This window comes from Hemiscyllium ocellatum, chromosome 28 (assembly GCF_020745735.1).
Source record: "Hemiscyllium ocellatum isolate sHemOce1 chromosome 28, sHemOce1.pat.X.cur, whole genome shotgun sequence".
Classification (NCBI taxonomy): domain Eukaryota; kingdom Metazoa; phylum Chordata; class Chondrichthyes; order Orectolobiformes; family Hemiscylliidae; genus Hemiscyllium; species Hemiscyllium ocellatum.
The window spans coordinates 23,376,617-23,399,175 of NC_083428.1; the positions used below are offsets into that span (position 1 = coordinate 23,376,617).

The 22,559-nt window shown below is 38.4% G+C and overlaps 1 protein-coding gene across 1 annotated transcript; it reads left to right on the top strand.

Moving 5' to 3' along the window:
• Nucleotides 1-25: 25 nt before the first annotated feature.
• LOC132828860 (RNA-binding E3 ubiquitin-protein ligase MEX3C-like) lies at nucleotides 26-22,559 on the top strand. The gene is made up of 2 exons (XM_060846025.1): nucleotides 26-271; nucleotides 20,694-22,559. The coding sequence occupies exons 1-2, from the start codon at nucleotides 91-93 to the stop codon at nucleotides 21,953-21,955; spliced, it is 1,443 nt and encodes a 480-aa protein (XP_060702008.1). The 5' UTR covers nucleotides 26-90; the 3' UTR covers nucleotides 21,956-22,559.

The window sequence follows — 22,559 nt, forward strand, 5'->3', positions numbered from 1 at the left end:
GGGGGAGGAGGAGGTGAGGGTGGAGGAGTAGTGGCCGGGGATGAGGAGGAGGAGGACGACGACGAGGAGGAGTTGGAGGATGAGAGCGGCATGAATGGGTTGGCCGGGCTGCCGCACTCGGCCGCCTCGCTGTTCCACCCGCCCCTGGTACCGCCGCCTCCCCCGCTGTTCACCATGCCCGGGGATCCCGGGCGCAGGAAGAGCGTCAACATGACCGAGTGTGTCCCGGTGCCCAGCTCCGAACATGTGGCCGAGATCGTTGGAAGGCAAGGTAAAGAGACGCTCGACGAGGAAGCGACACCAAAACCCACATTTCATTTTGTTCTTTTTTTTGTCTAAAAAGTTTTGCAAACTCCAAAGGGTGCAAATATAGTTTCCAGCAGCAGTAAGCACTGCATTGTGCATTGCAAAGTAAATACTTTTAAACATGCACTTTTTTAAAAGAAGAAAATCGGATAAAACAAGCGAGAATGCGAAAGGAAAATCCTGAAAGGGAAGACAAAGCGTTCTCTAATGCGTTAAATTTAGTGTGTGTAGGTACAACTATGTGAATTGGGGATGGGTTCGCATTGTCTTTGTGTTTGCTACAAAAGATGCTTTCATGATCACTCTTCCACGATTTTGATTCGATTGACCGTTTTACACCAGGGACTAATGGGTTATAGGTTTGTTTTTACATCCTATGGAAGATAAAGATTCAGATTTGGATTGAATGTAGTTTCTTTGTGTAGGGTGGCGTGAAGGGAGCAGAAATCGCTTCTTTAGTGCAGGACTTTCATGGATGAAATACTTCAGCGCAGTCGAGGCATTGGACCGTTCAATAACGAAATCCCAATCCGATATAAATCAACAAATTCGACGTGTTTGTAGTCTGACAGGATATTACTAAAATACTCTTGTTGGGAAAACTGTACATTTGGAAATTGGGATGGTTCCATTATTTTTCTTTCTCTCGATATGCATCCCTGAGCGCATACACAGGCTTGGTAGATAAAAATTCCGAATCCTGTGTGCCTATTGTGTAAGATTTGACTGAAAATTCCTATTAGACACAAATATTTTATTCTGATACTGTTATAATCAGAAAGTGTAAGTTCTTGCATTGGAATTAAAGGTGATGATCATTCTTTTTTAGTAAAAAGAGGCAATTTTTTTCCCAGGTTCATTGTTTTCTTTGTTCAGGAATCAAACCATGCTCTGATTTATATGCTGACATCATAGGCTGTTGGGCTGGGAGTCTGGGATTGATTTAAGTGTTTTACATTTTTGCCTTTGTTTCCAGAAATGCAAATATTGTCATAATTTAGTTAGATTAATTTGCAAAATTTATTAATTTAGCAACATTGACTTCAGGCACTTTAGGCTTTTTAACGATTTAAATTCTCACTTCAATTATACACTGTAGTCATAGGTTCTTATTGAGTCTTTGCAGTATCTTGAAAATATTTAAGTTTAAACACTGCAATTCTGCTAAGGGGTGACACTGACATCATTTTTGACTGGGTAGAATGACCCTACAAAGACCACTAGCACAACATACTAGTTAGAAACTAAGCACTCTTGGAGATTTCAAGTCAGTATATCTGATTTGGAATGCTGAGTAAACGGTTACTTCCTTGAGGGTTTCAATTTTATCGACACTACCCATGTGCTCTCCTCTTTCAGATCCTTCATTTTGAACCTATTAAGCTTGTGTTGGAATCTGACAGCCATTGGATTCTTGATACAAGTAACCAGCCATTTTACATTGAGTTTAAACATTGAGAGCTCTCTGGGCTGTTTGACTAGAGACTCATCACAACCAAGCTTGTGCTCACACTGCTATGGTCATGAAGTGATAATCAAGGGAGGGAACCCGAGGTAATTATTGTGTAGGCTCGGTTTTTGGGTAGACTCGACAAATAATGCATTGGAAGTTTTCACAGTTAAGTGTTAACTGAGAGCAAGATTTTTGTATGAATAGTGTATCAATATGTTGTGATATCCAGAAATTGAATTAAATTGTTTGAACCAATTATGCCACTTCACTTTTATAAATAACTTAGTTATTTGTTTTTTTTTCCAAGAGAACTACATTATTTTAAATCTTAGTCTACCACTGATTAAATATAGGGGTTGAGATGATGAATAACCTCTACTTAGATCATACAACCCTGACCAAGTGAGTCATGAATTTCTGATTTTGGCAATCTCTTGAGGGAACTAGCTGGGCCTTGTTTAGTATTTTCCCTCAGAAATTTACATTTATTTAGTTAGTATTTCAGTCTGTGCTAATGAAACACTTTTCTTTTTCAAAATTGAACTGTTCAAATGTATGTTCATCTGTTGTGATTTTACTTTGTTATAATGGTTCAATCAGTTACATTTTTTTTCAACCTTCATGGTTGGCCACAATGATATCACAGTGCCAGACATACAAATGTAAATATCAAAAGTCAACTGTGTAATTACAACATTTAAAAGGCATCTGGATGGGTATATGAATATGAAGAGTTTAGAGGATTATGGGCCAAATGCTAGCAAATGGGACTAGATCAGATTGGGATGTCTTGTCGCCATGGACGAGTTGGACCAAAAGGTCTGTTTCCATGCTGTACGACTCTATAACTATGATTAAGGATCCAATTGCCTGGGTTCTTTGAATGAAAAGGGAGTTTTATTATATTTATGGGAGTGTGGGGGAGAAGAAAGTGACATCAAAGACGCATAAACACAGATGCAAAGTAGAGGGATAGTATCTATCACAAAAGGAATGTCCTTGCAGCATCCTTGAGTCTGTTCGGTGTCCAGCATTATTTTCGGTTAGCAATCATGAATGTTGTCAAGCTCTTTGTTCTCAGTGCCTAGGTGTTTCTCTCTAATTTGCGTTGTCACTGGGTGCCCTTTAAGAGGCAGAGTGTTTTCTCAAGTTCTGCGGTCACAAGTCTGCAATGCCTCTGTGCCAAAAACAGTTCCTTAAACTACAAACTGGCTTGAAATAAAAATTGGTTTGTGTATTTACATAGGAGTTTGTTTCCAAGCTTGATTATTGTTGATGTATTTCACCTCCAAATTGTGAAACTTATCATACAGGTGTAAACCAAGTTGGGCAATGTGGACCTTTAATTACCTCACTGGGTGAGCTAGTTTCAGTGTGCTTTGATAGTGTTAATTTCAGTTCAAATGGTTTTGTTTATTTCACTTTGGCTGCATGAAGCTTGGCTAAACTGTGTGGTCAGCTGATTGCTATGGCCATTTTGTCAGTGTTTTTCTTTTTTAACATGTTCCTCTCTGTTCTTGCGGTTTCCTATAATATCTCAGTACTTTTAATTTTTAAGCCTTATTTTCATCTTTTTGTGGTTAGTACATGGTCTGTTTCCACCCTAATGGGAATCTGTAAAAATAAATAAATATTAAGCATCTGATCTTTCCATTCAATGTGCCATTGCTTTCCAATAAAGGAGGGGCAAAGTTGCATGGGTTTGTGTTGGCAATTTCAGAAGTGATACCAGAAGATTAATATGAGTTGAGCTGCAGTTGATGTACAACTGAGAAAACCTTGAAATCTTAACTGAACAGGCTTGTTCTTTACTTGGCCCCTCCATGCAAACCAATCCCTGACCCCTGCCTTTAAACCAGGCATTACTCTTGAGGTAACTAGCATGCACCCCTTCAGATGAACTGATTCTATTGATGGCAGACCAGGCTCGAGGTGCTCAACAACTGCCTACTGTACCTGTTTCTTATGGTATTGGCAATCTCACCTGTGACCACCTATACTGTTCAATACTGAGTTATTAACCACGTTTTCTTTGTTTTGGCACAAAGAATAAATAGTTAACGCCCTTAAAACTCGGTTTTTAAATTTAGCAGCAGCAGCTAGCTTATGAGACTAGCTGTGACAAGTATTATCTCCTGCTTTGTTGAATGAATGATTTTGATCACTGGTTTGAACTTTACTCTGTTTGCTTTGTTTTATCTCTCACCCTAATGAATTTAATGTAATAGTGGATGATGAATACTACTTTAGTAACCTTGGGATATAAATGAAATCTAAATTATTGATTTAATCAGTTGAAGGAGTGGAAAGAAGCCAAAAAGGTAAAAGGAAGGACGCATGTCCATTGAGTCAACCATGTTTGCTATTGTCGTGTTGATGATAAGCAGTTCTAGAGTGCATGCTGTGGTCTTGGCCAAGGAGTAGCAATGAAAAAAGCAAGATTTGTTTTTAACTCTACTCAGTTTAAACTGATGTTGATAATGTTATTGATTTGCAACTTTGAAAAAAAGTTTCATCTGTTGCAAAGATCAGAGTATCTAACCATCGTGCGAAAGAACAGTTTGAATATGATTGGTCACAACTTGCATAATATTTCTGCGAGAAATTAGTATTCTAAAATTGTCAGTGAAGTGTTCAAGTTTAATTGAGAAATTAATTTTGACATTTTTGTTGAAACTGCCTAACTTTATCTATAAATGTACTGAATTTGCAGCAAGACACAACATTTTCTCTGTCACAGCTGCTGCTGCGTTAATAGTTCCTTGAACGTTATTCATTCTGCCAAATCAAATTTAGTCTGGCTGAATTTAAAAAAAACTATAGAGGGCTTGATGGGGCCATCAGCTGGAGCAACATTCATTTATTGCTGGCACCTAGATTTAATGCAGTCATTGCAATTTGACTGTTCACCTGCTAACATTTAGGGAGTTTCAACCCAGGTCCTGGAAACAGCATAAATTAGCATACTGCTTTGGTCACTCAGGATGCAAGGATCACTAATGAAGACAAACAACTCAACTAATGCAGTCTGTATTTCAGTTCCGAAATTGGATATTAATCACATTGAGGCTTCTAATACTTGTATTCTGCATCCAGTATTTTGTTTGTGCTCACATGTCCATATTTCAATAGCCTTCCCTGTTTTAGTGAGCTGACATTTTATATTGGAATCCATAGCAGCAACACATTTTGTCACCACAGTTTTCTGTTTGTTACAATTATAATTAAAGTACTTGCATATTTCAGTACAGTTGATTTAAATCAAATAGAATTATTGGAAGAGCTTCCTTTTTGGGAAGTTTTATCTGTTTGTGTGGAAGTGGAATTGTGTGCTTAAACCTGATCTTGGATAATTACTTTGTAAATGTATGGGATGGGAATCTGTACATAATTTTTTCAAAAGCAAGCATTTAGTTTTCAGGTTATGACTTTAAAAATAAATCCTATATTCCTTAACTGGCTTTGTCATGCTGTACTATATACATTTTCCATCTGTTTTTTATTTTGCTGCTGAAAGGTTTATTCACGTCTTTGGTCAGCCCAGTACTCAGTTACTTGAACATGAATTACTGAATTCCAAAAGTTACATATTACATCCTGACCAAAATGCTGTTTCACCGTAGCCCCTGTTCTTAGCTGCTTCAGTTTCCTATTATATATTTATCACCCTCACAATTTTTGTCTTCATCACATTGTGGTCTCATCCCTTCCACTGACATCTTTCATTTTTACTTTGTTCTAAATTGTATTATTTCTTCCTCTTCTGTAATCATTTCAGATCTGCTCCACTATCATGTAGCTGAGCCTCTCCTAGCGCTCCCATGTTTCTCCAAGCACTCTGATTTTCTATGCATCAATTTTTCAACGTCTCTGCATTTTGGACATCAGGGCATGACTTAAACATGTAATGAGAAGGTCCTGGGAGTGTTGCTGGACACAAAGACCTTGGAGTGCAGGTTCATAGTTCCTTGAAAGTAGAGTCACAGAAGGATACTTAAGGCATTTTACATGCAAGCCTTTATTGGTCAGTACATTGGGTAGAGGAGTTAGGAGATCATGTTGTGGCTGTACAGGACATTAGTTAGGCCACTTTTGGAATACAGTGTTCAATTCTGGTCTCCCTGTTACGGAAAGGATGTTGTAAAACTTGAACGGGTTCAGAAAAGATCACAAGGATGTTGCCAGGGTTGGAGGGTTTGAGGTATAGGCAGAGGCTGAAAAGGCTGGAACTGGAGCTTCGGAGGCTGAGGGGTGACCTTAGAGGTTTGTAAAATCATGAGAGGCATGAATACGGTAAATAGACATGGTCTTTGCACCGGAGTGGATGTAGCCAAAACTAGAGAGTATAGGTTTAAGGTGAGAGGGAAAAGATTTAAAAGGGATCTAAGTGGCAACGTTTTCATACAGAGTGTGTTGTGTGTATGGAATGAGCTGCCAGAGGAAGTGGTGGAAGCTGGTACAATTACAACATTTAAAAGGCATCTGGATGGTTATATGAATAGGAAGGGTTTTGAGGGGTATGGGCTAAATGCTGGTAAATGGGTCTAGATTAATTTAGCATATCTGGTCAGCATGGATAAGTTGGCAAAGGGTCTGTTTCCATGCTATACATCTCTATGACTTTCATCTTGCTTTTGTTCAAAACCTAAACTTTTAGCAGGTAATATTTTTGTTTTGTAACTAGTTTTTTTTTGCCGCCATAACGACTTCTATTTTAGACACCAGTAAAGTGACACGTTGTATTACTCAGTATAGATCAAAGTTCTTAATTGAATAATGTGCATACTTCAGTGAGAAAAGAGATTTCAATTGTAAATGTCTGAAATGAAAACGAAGGTTGATGATGTTTCAATAAATGTGGAACATTGAATATCATAAATATACATCTCAAAAGTATTTTTCTTCATTCACACACATTCTGGAAGGGTGAAAGGTCTCATAAACCTGTATGTCATTATAGCAAGGGTTTTTTCCAGTTTTTCTTTAGAAACTATAGAACATAGAAAAGTACATCACTGAACAGCTGAGGTTTAATCCTAATGTAAAATATAGTAACTTAACCCATGCACCCCTCCACTCACTGCTATCCATATGCATGTCCAGCAGTCGCTTAAATGTCCCCAATGACTCTGCTTCGACCACCACAGCTAGCAACGCATTCCATGCATTCACAACTCTGCGTAAAGAACGTACCTCTGATGTCTCCTTTATACCTTCCTCCTAATATCTTCAAACTGTGACTCCTTGTACCAGTCAGTCCTGCCCAGGGAATTAATTTGAGCTAATTTATACTTATAGTGGCATGGAATACAGCACCAAATTATCTATCGACCTTATTATGTTGACGTAAAGATGGTTGATCAAATGGGCTCTTCTGTTACTGTGTCAGAAGGAATTAGGTATGTTGTCATGGATGAATTTGAGGTTTTTTGGCAAGAGTGAAATGAACACTTCATGCAGCATCCATCCAGTTGGATGTTCTTGAAACCTGATGTGGAATGTTTAAACTTGATGTCTTCAGTTCAACAATTATATTCTTAAATTTGTATGTCCAAATACGCAAATTTTAAAACAAAATAGATGCAATATATTTGAAATATAGTTGAGTCAAAGCAATAAGTAAAATAAACGTCTTGATAAGTTGTAAGAAAACTTGCATGCCAATTAGTGCACCTTAATCATTAATCAATTGCAATAAATTCAGAAAAATTGCTGCAGGTTAAATGTACCTTGAATTCTGCAGGAACATTTTTTCTTGCTAATTAAAGTTGGTTATTTTGGGATTTAATTTTAAGACATTCTTGACGTCTGATCACAGTATCACGTAGTTGAGATGAAGCATGATATCATTTTCATTTTTGGAGCTTCTTTTGAGCTGGTAAATGGATGCTCAGGCAAGGTTTCTTAAGAACCTATGGTACTGGGAATGTATTAGCATAAATAGAGGATTGGCTAACTAAAGTGGGACAAGGGGGCCTTTTTCAGAATGGTAACTTTGTAACTAGGGCACGGGGATCAGTGTTGGGCCGCAGTTGTTTACAATATATATTAATAACTTGGATAATGCAAGTGGTGAGGATTACACACAATCCGAAAAGGACACAACCACCTGATAAAGGAGCGGCACTCCAAAAGCTAGTGCTTCCAATTAAACCTGTTGGACTATAACCTGGTGTTGTGATTTTTAACTTTGTACACCTCAGTCCAACACCGGCATCTCCAAATTCATGACTACAAAGAGGCATATAGTCATTTTAAGCAAATGAGCAAAAAACTTGGCAGATGGAATATAAATGTGCAAAAATGAGTTATGCACGTTGGTAGGAAGAACATGAGCTGAATGTCATTTAAATGGAGCTAGACTGCAGAAAACTACAGTGCAGTGGGATTTAGAAGTTCTCATCCACTATCTCAAAAGTTCAATCTTCAGTCTTTTTCTCAAGGTTGGAGAATTAAGGACTAGGGGACATCAGTTTAAGGTTAGCGGGGAAAGAATAAAAGGGAACCTGAGGGCCACCTTTTTTTGGAGTGGTATGCATATAGACTGAGCTGCCAGTGGAGATGGTTGAGATAAGTGCACTAACAATATTTAAAAGGCATTTGGTCACATACATGAATGGGAAAAATTTAGAAGGATATGGGCCAAGTGCAGGGAAGTGGGGTTAGCATTAGTGGACATTATGGTTCACATGGACCAGTTTGGGGCAAAGGGCCTATCTCCATGCTGTATGATTCTGACTCTATATTAAGATTGTATAATGCTGTAGTCAGACCACAACTGGATAGCGTGAATATTTTGGTCACCTTGTCTAAGGAAACATGCTAAAAATCACAACACCAGGTTATAGTCCAACAGGTTTAATTGGAAGCACACTAGCTTTCAGAGCGACACTCCTTCATCAGGTGGTAGTGGAGGGCTCAATCCTAACACACAGGATTGAGCCCTCCACTACCACCGGATGGAGCGTCGCTCTGAAAGTTAGTGTGCTTCCAATTAAACCTGTTGGGCTATAACCTGGTGTTGTGATTTTTAACTTTGTACACCCCAGTCCAACACTGGCATCTCAAAGAAAAAAATATTGACATTGGCAGTTCAGAGAAGGTTCGCTAAACTGATCCTGGAAATGGCAAGACTGTTTGAGTTCCTAAGTTGGTTTTGCATGTACTCATTTGAGTTTAGAAGAATGAGAGGTGACGATACTGAAACATAGAGGATTCTTGGGGAATTTTGACAGTGTAAATGCAAAAAAGGGGTCCGAGACCAGAGGGCATCCCTTTTAAGGCAGATAAGGAATTTTTTGTCTTGGGGGAAGTGAAACTGTGGAATTCTTTACTGCAGCAGGCCGTCTTGGCTGAGTTAAGTATATTCAAAGCTCGGATAAAGTTCTAATCAGTAAGAGAATCAAGGTTTATGGGGAAAAGGCAATATGTGGAGTTAAGGACTATCAAATTAATCATGAACTTATTGAATGGCGGAGCAGACTGAGTTGAATTGTCTACTTCTGTCCTTCCATCTTATGATCCTGTCTTACCATGGAAAGCTACAAAAAACTAGTGGAGATCTTAAAAAAAACTTGAGCCACTCAGCTGGCAGCTGAAATATAGTTCAGATTATTTATTAAGCTTGCAAGCTTATCTGACATTCTGTTACCTGTATTTATATGAAGAGGAAAGCTATTAGTACATGGAAATCCTAAGTATAGAAAGTGCAAAATTGATCATGCAAGTGGAGTAGTTTGAGTATTTTACTTCTTTGAAATGATCCATCCTGTTGAATTGTGAAGTAGTAGATTAAAATTTTAGAAGTAAAAATAGTGACATCTGGATTCTGCACAAAGGTTCAAATTAACCAGGTAGTTAATTTTGTGGGTAGGAAATGTAGGCTTTCATATTCAATTTTAGATACTTCCTATCGTGGAATACTGGACTTCATTTGCTAGGTGATGTTTTGAGTAATTTTATTTGTACATTTATCGTATTGTAATAAGACATGGTGTATCTGCAAATACTGACCATTCAAGCAGTATTGCAAAACAGAAAACATTAAGTATTGTGAAGAAAATCCAAATCTTTGTTTTGTCTGAATTGTGTAGTAATTGTAAGAATCATAAGAATTTAACCCCCATAAAGTTCTGCACAATCACAGAACCTTTGTAATGCGAAGGATGAAATGAAGGGGGTCAAGTCTGTAATTGTTGCAAGAGTATTGAATGCAGACTAGATTGCCCTGCAATAATCTATGTGTAATGTAGAATGTAAAATGTCTGGAAATAACAACATGATTGCATAGTGTCTGTTGTGTTAATGTCATTGTCCTTTTAAACACATTGCCAATAAAATTTGTTTCTGTTTAATCTATTCATTTAGCAGAAACTTTGTGTGTTATTATTCTGGTATTTTTCTAATCTTCTATACTTTGCAGTTGACTGAAGTATGTGAAGGTCACTTGTTGCTTTTGCACCTGAAAGTAGCAAAACCTCACCTGGAGCTGAAATTGCTCAAAAATGTAAAACAAAGTAGTTTTACTGAATTATATATTAATTTTAAAAGAATGACCACTTTGCAGCCCAGGCTGCAACTCCCTTGTAACTCCCCTTTAAAAGCAGAGGTGAGATTGATGGGATGAATTTTGTTGCCACAAAATGTTATTTCTGAAAGAGAGAATATACTTTCTTACTAGTAATGAACACACATTTAAAGCGTGCATTGAACAGCTATCATTTTCTTTCTAGTCGTGTAGTGAATGTTCCTAAATGTGTTTTGCATGTGGGGAAGGGAAACTACCTGTTGTACACCACCTCAGGAATCCTCAGTGCCCCCCGTTCTAAGTTCTCTGCAGCCTTCCAAGGCCCACTGAATCATCAGCTCTGACTTCAGGGATGAAGAATGAGTGGTGAGTGCAAACATGAAACCTACTCTATGCACAAGACAACACCACAATCACTTTGAATCAACGAGCAAAACCATTTTCAAAAATAGGGAGAGGATTGGGTTGTGGAAGGGAAGATTGAAGGCTCGCGAAAGAAAGGAACGCAGTTGGAAACTGCCCGGGACACTACGCAGCAAGTACAAGAAAGCACTGTAGAGTGTTAGACAACTACTGGCAAAGTAGGAATGGGCACAGCTGCAGAATTAATCCATTGTTTGTATTGCTGAAGGGCGATCAAGAGCATAAGTTAGGGGTAAGGTTGACCTGAAGGGGAGTGAGACATGGTGGCTCAGGATATGAGATTTAGGTTGCCAAGCGTTCACTGATTGGGGAGAACATGAGGCCTGTTAGATTTTCGCATTAGGATAAGATGTTGGCTGTAATTTATGGAGTGTTGAGGATGAATATCTAGAATGTCTCGGAGATACTGCAACAAGAATCACAGTGCATTAAGTAAGATGTTTTGAATCAGCAGGGGCAGATGGATTATATTATTGTGGTGAAGTATAAGGCTTGGTTACAATAAAATTGGAACTTGAGGTAAGGTTTAAGCGAACCACCAGTGATTTGGTCTGGCAGCTGAAGTTGGTGGATTCAAAGTTAGAAGCAGATATGGACTGGTGTAAGCCAAGGAGAATTAATTTGGTTTGGAAGGCAATAATAACATCTGTGCTTATATAGTATTTAGATATACATAGAGTTGGGAGTTGTCGTCATGCATGTGTAAATTGGCCCCTTGATATATCTTGGAGTATCATGTAATTAAAAAGACCAGTCCAAAGTTGAATTCTTGTGATAGATTAGAACATGGCTTAAATGTTGCTGACAGTTTAATCTTTGCATGGCAAAGGTTATAGCAGAATTAGGAAAAAAATTGTTAAGAACTACAGAGGAGACTAACTGAAGGATATACAGTGGTTATTGACTCAGGTGTTGGTAGAAAATTTGACAAGTACAAAGATTACTTTCATACAACATGTTAACCATGGGATTTTGGCATGGCACAAGTCCATTGTAGTATCTCAAACAAGGAATGGTGATAATACTGTAAGACCAAGATGTGTAGGCTAGAACTTGGAACATAAGGAATGAAAAGATGAGGTAATGGATGCAGAGAGCATCATTCCTACTTCAACCCTATCTGGTCCTGTTTAAAATTTCAGGTTTCTGAGATTTGCCCTCATTCTTCTGAACTCCAGTGAATATAATTCTAAATGATGCATGGGCAGTAGTTGAATTAGTCTTGCCATTGCAGAAATCACTCTGGTAAACTTTGCTGCACTCCTCTGACAACATCCTTTCTCGGATGAGGAGACTAAAACTGCACACTGTTCCAGGTTTGGTCTCACCGAGGTCCTGTATGTTTGTACCAAGACATCCCTTCTCCTATACTCTCGGCCTCCTGCTATGAAGGCTAACATACCAATTGCCTTCTTGACCACCTGCATGCTGACCTTTGGTGTACAGAGACACCAGGGATTTGTTGCACATTCCCTCTCTCAATTTATAATTATTCATATAATTAATCTTTCTGTTTTGCCACCATAGTGGATAACTGCATATTTATCCATGTTTTACTGCATCCAGTATGCATTTGCCCATTCTCAGCTTGTCCAAATCACACTGCAGATGAGTCAAAACGTGGTGCTGGAAAAGCACAGCCAGTCAGGCAGCATCCAAGGAGCAGGAGAGTAGACGTTTCGCGCATAAGCTCTTCGTCATTCCTGAATCTCTAGATCCTCTTCATAGTTCACCCTTCCACCCAGCTTAGTGTCACCTGCAAATTTGGTGATATTACACTTCATTCCTTAATTGTGATCATAATACATTGTGAATAGGTGACGTCCTAGCACTGATTCCTGCTAGTATCCCACTGGGTCATTGCCTGCTATTTAGAAAAAGACTTTCTACAAACCAGTTTTCTATCAATCTTAATATACTGCACCCAATTCCATGTGCTTTAATTTTACACACTAATCTTTTATGTGTGGCTTTGTTGAAAGTTTTGAGTCCAAATAAACCACATTCCCTGGCTCCCCTCATCAACTGAGTCACATTCTTGAAGAATTCTAATAGATTGGTTAAACATTATCTCCCTTTTGTGAATCCATGCTGACTCTGTCCAGTCCATTGTTTTCCAAGAGCTGTACTATTAAATCTTTTATAATGGACACCAGTCCATTTTCCTGATATCAACATCAGGCTAACTGGTTTATAATTTCCAGTGTTCTCTTTGCCTCCCATATTTAATTAGTCTGGTTACATTAGCTACCCTCTTAATCTGTAAGAACTATTCCAGAGTATGTAGAATCTTGAAAGATGACCACCATAGTATCCACTATTTCTAGGATCACTTCAAGTAATTTGGGATGTAAGTTATGAGTCTCTCGTTTATCAACCTTCAATTCCATTACTTCCACCAACACTGTTTCCAACTAATGTTGATTTGCTTCAGGTTTCTCCCTCTCACTAAACCATGTTTCCCAACGTTTCTGTCTGTTATTTGTGTTCTCTCATTGTGAAGTCAGAATCAAAGTATGTATTCAATTAGTCAGCCATCTGTGTTCCCCATTATAAATTTTCTTGTTTCTTATTGTAAGGAACACTCTAGGGATTCCTCCTCTACTGTGTTGTTACTTATTTGATCCAGAATTACAGATGTTCCTTTATTGCATGCAAGTCTAATTTCCTCCATCAAAATGTGCTGGAAAAGCACAGCGGGTCAGGCAGCAACTGAGGAGCATAAGAATCGTCATTTCGTGCATAAGCTCTTAATCAGGAATGGTGTAGAGCTTAAAAGTGAAATGCTGACTCTCCTTGGGTGCTGCCTGACCTGCTATGCTTTTCCAATGCCATACGTATTGACTCTGATCTCCAGCATCTGCAGTCCTCACTTTCTCCATCCATAATTTCCTGTTTAATGTCACTTCCTGTACAGTTTGGGATCTATATGTGACCCCCCACTCATGTTTATTTGCACCTCTACCCATACTAATTTCATATTATTGGAACTAATATCCTTCCTCACTTTCCTTTTTAACCAGCAATGTAAGTCTCCCACCCTTTCCTTTTTCAGTTCTTAAGATCTGAATACATCTGGGTATTCCATTCCCATCTCTGGTCACCCTATAGCCATGTCGCTGTAATCTCAAATAATTCATGCCTATTTTCATCTATTTATGAGTAATTCATTTTTACTGTAAATGTATTAAGATACAAAATGTTAACGTTTGTCTTTATCACAATATTTATCCTTTGTTTTTGCACTGTGGCCCTGTTTGATCCTGGACCTTTGATTTCTCTCTCATTTTTCTAATTCCCCTTTATCTGTCCATTTTTGTCTTAATTCCTGGCATTGGTTTCCATTTCCGTCATTTTAGTTCAAAGCCTCCCCACCACTCTAGGAAATACTCCCCTGATGATACCAGTCCTAATCCCGCCCTGATGTAACCTGCCCAGTTTGTAGTGGTCATACCTCCCCTAGATCCAGTGCCCCAGGAATCTGAAACCCTTCCCTTTGCATCATCTCCTCAGCCACGTGTTCGTCTGATATATCCTGCTATTTCTGCTCTGACTAGCATGTCCTGAGATCGCCTCCTTTTGGGGTCCTGCTTTTTAACTTGCAACCTTAGTCTCACTATTCTGCCTTTAGGACCTCATTCCTTTTTTTTTGGAGTAGATTTTACCCTGAAAGACAGTCAGGGCCTCAGTTTGACATCTGATCATTTGGCACCCTGCATGGTATATTGTAGTATGTACCTGGATTCTGTTGCTCAAGTTTCTGGAGTGGAAATTTAGTGGGAACCCATGACCACCTAACTCAGTCAGGTGTTCTGCCATTGAATTTGTTGCTGACTGAAGATGAGGTTTTGTGGTTGGCAGTTCAGATAGGTGATAGTTGAGGGTGCAATTGGTCGGCTTTGCAAAGAATGATCATGTTGAGAATGAAGACTGTGTACTGAAACTGTAGAGAGAGGGATTGATTGGGTGGAGAGAAAGCTGGTTAGTTTTCAAAGTGTAGCAACAACACTTTGGTCTAGATCTTGGGAAAAGAATAAGTTCACAAATTGCTGATCTAAAAATGAGTTATTTCGGGTCGGGGGGGGGTTGTTGGGGAAAGCTGCTGTAGTAAAACGATTTAGTTGGGAATGGCAGAATGATGTTTTATATTATAATTTTGCAGTTATACTCCATAAAGTCATGTCAATTTGTTAAGTACATTTGAGATCATTGGTATAGAGTGCAGTGATAGCTTGTGTTGGGGTTGATGGCCACATTTATAGGCATAGGAAGGCGGAAAAGGTGAAACCAGCAAAAAGTAGCTGGAGAAAATTTGCAGAAGAACAGATAAAAGTTCAGAACTAACAGTTTACGTGTCTTAAACAACATAAAAGTTATACCACATTCCTAATACATTTATATTAGGACATTCTTGGTATATTCTTGTGGCAAAATTCTGCTTGGTATAGTTTAAAGCAGAAATTTATACATTAGGACTACTCGACAGATCTATATTCAGTTGACATTTTATATTGTAAATCACCTCCATTTTATGTTGTTAATGTATATCCATAGGTGGAATGTTCTCTTTTTGGGACCTTCTTTGAGCCTTTCTATGAATTTCTGTGACAATATTTATGGGATAGCATAGTTTGAAGTTAACTTGAAATTGAAGAGGTAATTGATTCTCGAATTTAAGACAGTCCTGCTCAATCTGATTCATTGTGCAAGTGCAACACAGTGTGTAGTACTTTAGTATGTACTTAAAGATGTAATGTTAAGCTTGGATTAGTGACCATGTTAATGTCCTACATTTTATGTATATTTTCCATGGTATGATTGTTTATAGAATAATAAAAATTGACTTGGTAATGAAAAATAACTGCAGATGCGAGAAATCTGAAACTAAATGTTGGAGAAAAGCAGCAGATCTGATCGCATCTGGAGAGAGAAAACAAAGTTAACACTTCTGGTCTTGAAACATTAACTCTGTAGAGAAAACAGATATTGCCAGGTGTCCTGCATTTCTCTCGGACTCTGTTTTGTTTGACTCAATAATGTTTTGATTCTGGTGGGAATAGTGTTGAAGTAAGTCACCCTGCAGCTGTGCAGGCCCTTGGTCTGTTTCTGATAATCATGCTATCCTGAACAGCATTACGATTTGAAATCCCATCATTTCACCTTTTAAGCTATAAGTGACAGTCATTTACTTTAAATAGAACTCCGTACTACTTTAGTTCAGTGCACTTTATGTAAGGCAGGAAGGACTCAGCTTCCTCATCTCTCAACCGAGTCGGCAATGGACAGAAAAATGGTTAAAATTTGTCTTCAAGACTAGACACCAGAAAAATCCAACTGGATTGCTGCTCATGAAGTTGCTTCTTGCTAGAAATGCAATTTTGAGAAAATGTGCCGAAGACCACATTTACATGATCTACTTTTAGCTTATACTAGTTTACAGTTTTAGTAATGGAATAGCTCAGTCAATGGTTAGGCTCGCATCTGAATGCACATCCATTTAAATGAAGTAAAAGAGAGCGATCTGTAGTTATGTCATCATACCTTGCACAAGCCTGCACCTTTAGGAGACATGAGTATGCCCCAAGAACACTGCAGATCCACTGAGTGATACCAAAAGATCCAGTTATACAAGTATTAGATTAGTGATGCTGAAAACATAAGTAATGAAATCAAAACCTGAAATTTGACATATGTCTGACTGTATTGACAAATCATATGTTTGAGTTTCTTCAGAGATTAAACTAAATAAGAAAGTAGAGATGTAGTGTTGCCTCTTAGATAAAGGGAATTTGAAGCAATTGGTGTGAAGTTGTGTGGTGAACAGGTCCAGAGGACTAAGACTGAAAGAGAACTTTGCACTGTAGATAACTGACTGACCTTGGATGACAATACTGGAAACAATACTTCATCCATCACATTCAAGAATACAAAATCCAAAACTTTAAGGTTTTGAAAAAAGATTTTCTATTCAGGGAATAAACAGGCTATTGACAAAGTTGGGAAGGTTTTGATACTTTTATTTACACACAACGCTGTCAGAATTCAATTATATTCATATGCCATTTGCGTTGTTATACCAATAGCTACTGAAGAGATGGTCTCATTCTATTTGGCTGACATTGTTCTTATCATCATTTCATAGACTCCTACAGAGTTGTGTGTGCACTGTACCAACACGGGGGATTCAAATTGTGATACTGGGTAAATAGAACATTGACTGGAATATACAGAGAACCTGGGTTCATAATGTTATGCGTGCATCACCTTTTGTATTTGCCAGATTTTAATGTCATAATTGGGTGGGCAGGAAAGGGTGCAATGAGTGCAGGTGGAGTATAAGCCATTGGGATGTTGTTTTGCCCTGCGTCCCTATTATCAGCAATTTTAATTTGGTGTGAGGTATTTGTTAAGGAGGAACAATATGATTTAGTAGATAGGGTGATGCATAAAGAAATTGGATGTGAATTGTCAGGGATGTGGTATTGAACTAAGAATAAATGCAGTTATTCCCTGAGATAGTTTGAGTGTTTAGGTGGGATGCGAGTTGTTAGAATTATACTAATCTAACTGGGAATGAATTTCTTCACCTTGATTTTCTTTGTAGTAAAATATATTTTAAACCTATGCAGCGAGCCCCTGTTAAATTTCACTTTGTTAATGTTTTGCTTTCTCATTGTTAAATCAAAAAGACTGTTATGACTTTAATGTTTAGTTTTCAGTTTAACATTATTTACCAGACTTCCTGTTCTGTGGCCTGCTGCATTTAAGACTCTTCCATGACCTTCCACCTGTTCTCCTGGCTTCCATTCCTGCCCTCGTTTTCTTGTCTGTAAAAACTGATGTCCATTCTGTCCCGGCTGCCAGTCTGAACTTGCAATGAAGTTCTGGGCTCCACCTAGTGGAGGAATTTATTGGTGCAGGTAGTTTTATCAGCACCAACCAGCTTCTGACATTAGATTAGATTAGATTACTTAGTGTGGAAACAGGCCCTTCGGCCCAACAAGTCCACACCGACCCGCCGAAGCGACAACCCACCCATACCCCTACATATACCCCTTACCTAACACGGGCAATTTAGCATGGCCAATTCACCTGACCCGCACATCTTTGGACTGTGGGAGGAAACCGGAGCACCTGGAGGAAACCCACGCAGACACGGGGAGAACGTGCAAACTCCACACAGTCAGTCGCCTGAGGTGGGAATTGAACCCAGGTCCCTGGCGCTGTGAGGCAGCAGTGCTAACCACTGTGCCACCGTGCCGCCCTCTTGAGAAGGGCAGGTATTAGATCACAGAATCCCTACAGAGCTGAAACAGGCTATTGGCTTACCCAATCCATATCAACCCTCCGGTCAATTAATATTTAATCTAGTTAGTATAAGTTTAATTGTAGTTTATTTGCATTGAAGAGTTATGGTTCTAGATTTAAATATTTTACAGAGATTTTGTTTTTAAATGTAGTATTTGGGAACATACACCATTTCAACTTAATGATAATAAAGTACCTGTCTAGCATTTCAAAAGTTGCTTCAAGCAGTACACAGTACTGCAAAATATATAACCCTATTTCCACTTGTGCATTGTTTCTTTGAGGAATAAATGTCTGCAAGAATCTAACTGTGCCTTTAACGTTGATTTCTATAGGAAACCTTGCTTCACTTAATGTGGAGATTTTCAGGAATGCTTCCATGAAGTTAAGTGAGGAATTGCAGTAAAACCTAAATTCATTTAAAGTACTAAGTTCAGTTCCAGGATACAAGATTTAAACAAATTGTTGCACCTAGAGCAATGAAGATTTATTTGAAAAGTTTGATGTTCAAAATTATGATCAAAAGGGTAATGAGGGGAAACCATGAGTGGTCTTTGTGTTATTAAATTCAATAATGCTTCTGAGATCTTGTAAACAGTGACCTGAGAGCAATTTTTAAAAATAATTCAAGAGCTACTTGAATGTTTATGGTAAGCAACTTGAGTTTAAATAGCCAATCTGCATTTCAGCAGGGTCTCAAAACTTGTTACGTACATTGTACAACTTTGCAAATAGTTTTGTACACATTGAAGTTCTGCAAAAAAAAAAGATTTTGGTTGTTGTGCGGGAACCAGCACAGAGCTGAGAACTTCCTCTACAGCTACGTTACGGCAAGTGGCCCAAGAATCCAAAGTGACAGGAGGAAGTACATTTTTATGTAGCAAATAGTTATAACCTGAAATGTGCTACCTGACATTCTGGTAGGTACCTGGAGGTAGATTCAGTAGAGGCAGTTGGATTATTACCTGGAGAGAGAATTTTGAGGCTTGCAGAAATGGGCAGGAGAATAGAATTAGATAAATTCTGGCAAAGAGACTGGGCAAATGTGATGGGCCAAATGGCCTCCCTTTGTAACCATTGTGATTTTATGAATAATTTATTGGATCTTTATCTGAACTAGAATGTGAGCTGTATTATACTGCAGTCCTCACAGAACTTGAGTCTACACCTTTCTACTTCAAAACATTATGCAACCAATATGGAAAAAACAATTCTGGAATTAAATAGGCAGGTAGGGGATAGTTGATGAGACATCTTAAATTAAAAATCAAGTAAAACTATGCAGTTAGAGCCCTTTAATTTTGATGGGAGCCAAAGTAGAAAAATGTTCCATTCTCAGCTCTGGCCCTTGCCTTCAGCATCAAGCTATCCTTGAATGTGAAATGTAAAAGCATTCTAAACTAAATATGTTTGCAAAGAAGATTTTGTGTTGCTGAGAGGATGTTTATTACACCTGAGCCAAAGAATGTTAAAAATGAAAAGCAAAGCTAATCAAACATTGATATTGTCAATCTCTTTCTGTACTAAATACAGAGTGTATCATGGTTGTTAAAGATGCTACTATATTTATTCAGCATTACTGTAAAAGATTATAGAAACAGAAAGTAGTTGCAGGTGTAAGCCATTTGGCCCTTAAAGTCTGCTCTGCCATTCAGTGTGACCATGGCTGATCATCAAACACCATTCCCTGTTCCTGCTTTCTCCACCTAAGTTTCAAAGGGATTAAAGATTAACAACTTTATCTAGCTCCTACAATGCATAATGTGATTGAAATTAGCTTTTCCTATACCTTTGAAATAAATCCTAATACCAGTGTTAAGAGAATTTTCTCTTGAGGCCAGTAACTAAACAAGTATTCTTCTGCTCAATACTATGCTGGCTAATCACTGAGTAAAACAGTGTGCACATTGTTTCAATGCCTGTACCCCAATTTCGCAAGTGCATCTTTTACTATACCTATTACTATGCAGTTAGTATTATCTCCATCTGAAAGAAATTCTGCCAGTTTGAGGTTAATGAATTATATATGTATCTATACTGAATCCTATATTTAGCAATCAGATGTCAGTTATTTGTACGTTAGTTCACAGTATCTTGTTTTGTCTTGACATGGAACTTTCTTTTGCAGATTATTTAAGTTCCCTTTTTTTAACCAGTTTTAGCCTAAACATACTTAGTTTTGATTTATCAAAACCAAAAGCCAGCAGTTCTACTTTGCTCATATGGTTTTAATAATGTTGGCTTGCCAAGAATAGGATATATCTTTGCAATTTATTTTAATATTTGCATTTGGTATAACCTATAGAGCACAATCATTGTACTTGCAAGCTTTGCTCTTAAATTCTTGAGAATGCTGTGGTAACTTAATCCCTTGAGCTTTTCTAATATGAGCACTACCTTCATGCTGATTACAACATAAATTAGAAGCTAACCATGTCAAAAATGCAATGGGGTTTGTATAATGGAATTGCAGCTTTATATGTACATGTGTTTCTAATTATTTCTTCAGTTTCCTGGTTGTCACAAAGGAAATCAAAAGCCTTGAATCTCATATCTGTATTTCATTTCACTACTTTTTGTCAACCTGCCTAAAGGAAGCAAAATATGCTTGGGTGTTTATAATGATCAAGATCTGATACTTGCTAAAATTTATCTGACCTTTTTTTCTCTTCAAAGGTTGCAAAATTAAGGCGCTTCGTGCTAAGACAAACACGTACATAAAAACTCCTGTTCGAGGTGAAGAGCCTGTATTTATTGTCACTGGGAGAAAGGAGGATGTAGCCATGGCTAAAAGAGAGATTCTTTCAGCAGCAGAACATTTCTCGATGATCCGAGCATCTCGCAACAAAACAAATGGACTGGCAGGAGCTGTAGCAGGACCTCCAAACCTGCCAGGACAGACAACAATCCAGGTGCGTGTGCCTTATCGTGTGGTGGGGCTTGTGGTAGGACCTAAAGGTGCTACCATAAAACGAATTCAGCAAACAACTCATACATACATAGTTACTCCAAGTCGTGACAAAGAACCAGTTTTTGAGGTCACAGGCATGCCAGAAAATGTGGATCGGGCCAGAGAGGAAATAGAGGCTCATATTTCAATGAGAACGGGAGTACTTATCGACTTAACCGCAGACAATGACTTTCACTCCAATGGAACTGACGTAAGCTTGGATGGCATTGGCACTACTGGAAGCCTCTGGTCCAAGGCTCCCAACCCAGCCCGCAGATCTGCTGCTACCTTTCGAAATGACAGCCTAAGTTCTTTGGGAAGTACTTCCACTGATTCCTATTACAGCAATAGATTAGCAGATACCAGTCCAACAAGTCCATTCAGTACAGGCAGTGGTGGTTTCACGTTTGGGGAGTCACTTACCTCTGTCAACTCGGATGAACGTGATGTGGGCTTGGAGTATCCAGCCATTGATTGCTTAAGTGGGCCTCACAGCATGATCTGGTCTCCATTTGAGCATGGCAATCCTATTCAAGCCTTTAATGGTAGCTCAACTGTCCAGAGACGCACTAACAGCATTAGTGGCTCTTCTACTCTTCGTGTATCACCCACCATTTCTGATAGTAGTACACTCGATCATCCACTGGCTAGGCGTGTGCAAAGTGATCCTTTAGCTAATTTAGCATGGCTGCCTAACCAGACAACCCTGTCTGCCTTTTCAAACAGTCCAGGCTATTCATCATCTTCACTCCCAGGGAGTACCTCAGCAACATCTGGCTCTCCCACAGACTCGAGTGGTTCTGAAAGCAGGCAGAAAAACAACCGCGACTGTGTAGTTTGCCGTGAGAGCGAAGTGATTGCAGCACTTGTTCCTTGTGGTCACAATTACTTCTGTATGGAGTGTGCCAACCGCATATGTGAGAAAGCCGAGCCCAAGTGCCCTGTCTGCCAAAAACCAGCATCACAGGCCATTCGTATATTTTCTTAGCGGCATCATGTCCTAGCAAGTACTGCAGGCAACACAAAGAACAGAATAACCGCTGTACAATATACCCTAGACAAACCTTATTTTATTTCGACTGGAAGACTATATTTCCTAGAGGAGATGTTTACAAATTAGCTTTAATTTTAACCCAGTCATCATTGGCAATTTTGGAATAAGTTAGATATTGTTGAGCAGTTGTAACCACATGTGCTGATTGTGTACTGCTTGTCAAAGTTACTATGACAGTATTCAGTTAGATTTAAATAAAGGAAAGGTCCGCCGCACTTTGCAGATATGAGTTTTTAAAATTTCTACCTAGCATTTTATTTTTTAATGCATAGAATATATCTTGTACACATAGCTGAGAAAAGCCAAGTGGTTGTATGTTTTATAACACCAGAGTTTAATTGTGACAGCACCAGTACAGATTACTAAATATTCAAGTTTTATCATTTGTTTACCTCTTACTATGTATATGTAGGGAATTTATAGGATTGAAAATGTACTTTATTTGAATAAATTTTAAAAACTAAATATATTTTATTTTAAGATAATGGACCTTTAACCTTACATGGCTAAAGTACTGATATATATTTGCTGAACTGAC

Bases quoted from the DNA above. Each gene is read 5' to 3' on its own strand.
- LOC132828860 (XM_060846025.1), top strand. From the start codon at position 91: ATGAATGGGTTGGCCGGGCTGCCGCACTCGGCCGCCTCGCTGTTCCAC. The intron at 272-20,693 runs GTAAAGAGACGC...TTCTCTTCAAAG, and splicing joins CGAGATCGTTGGAAGGCAAG to GTTGCAAAATTAAGGCGCTT.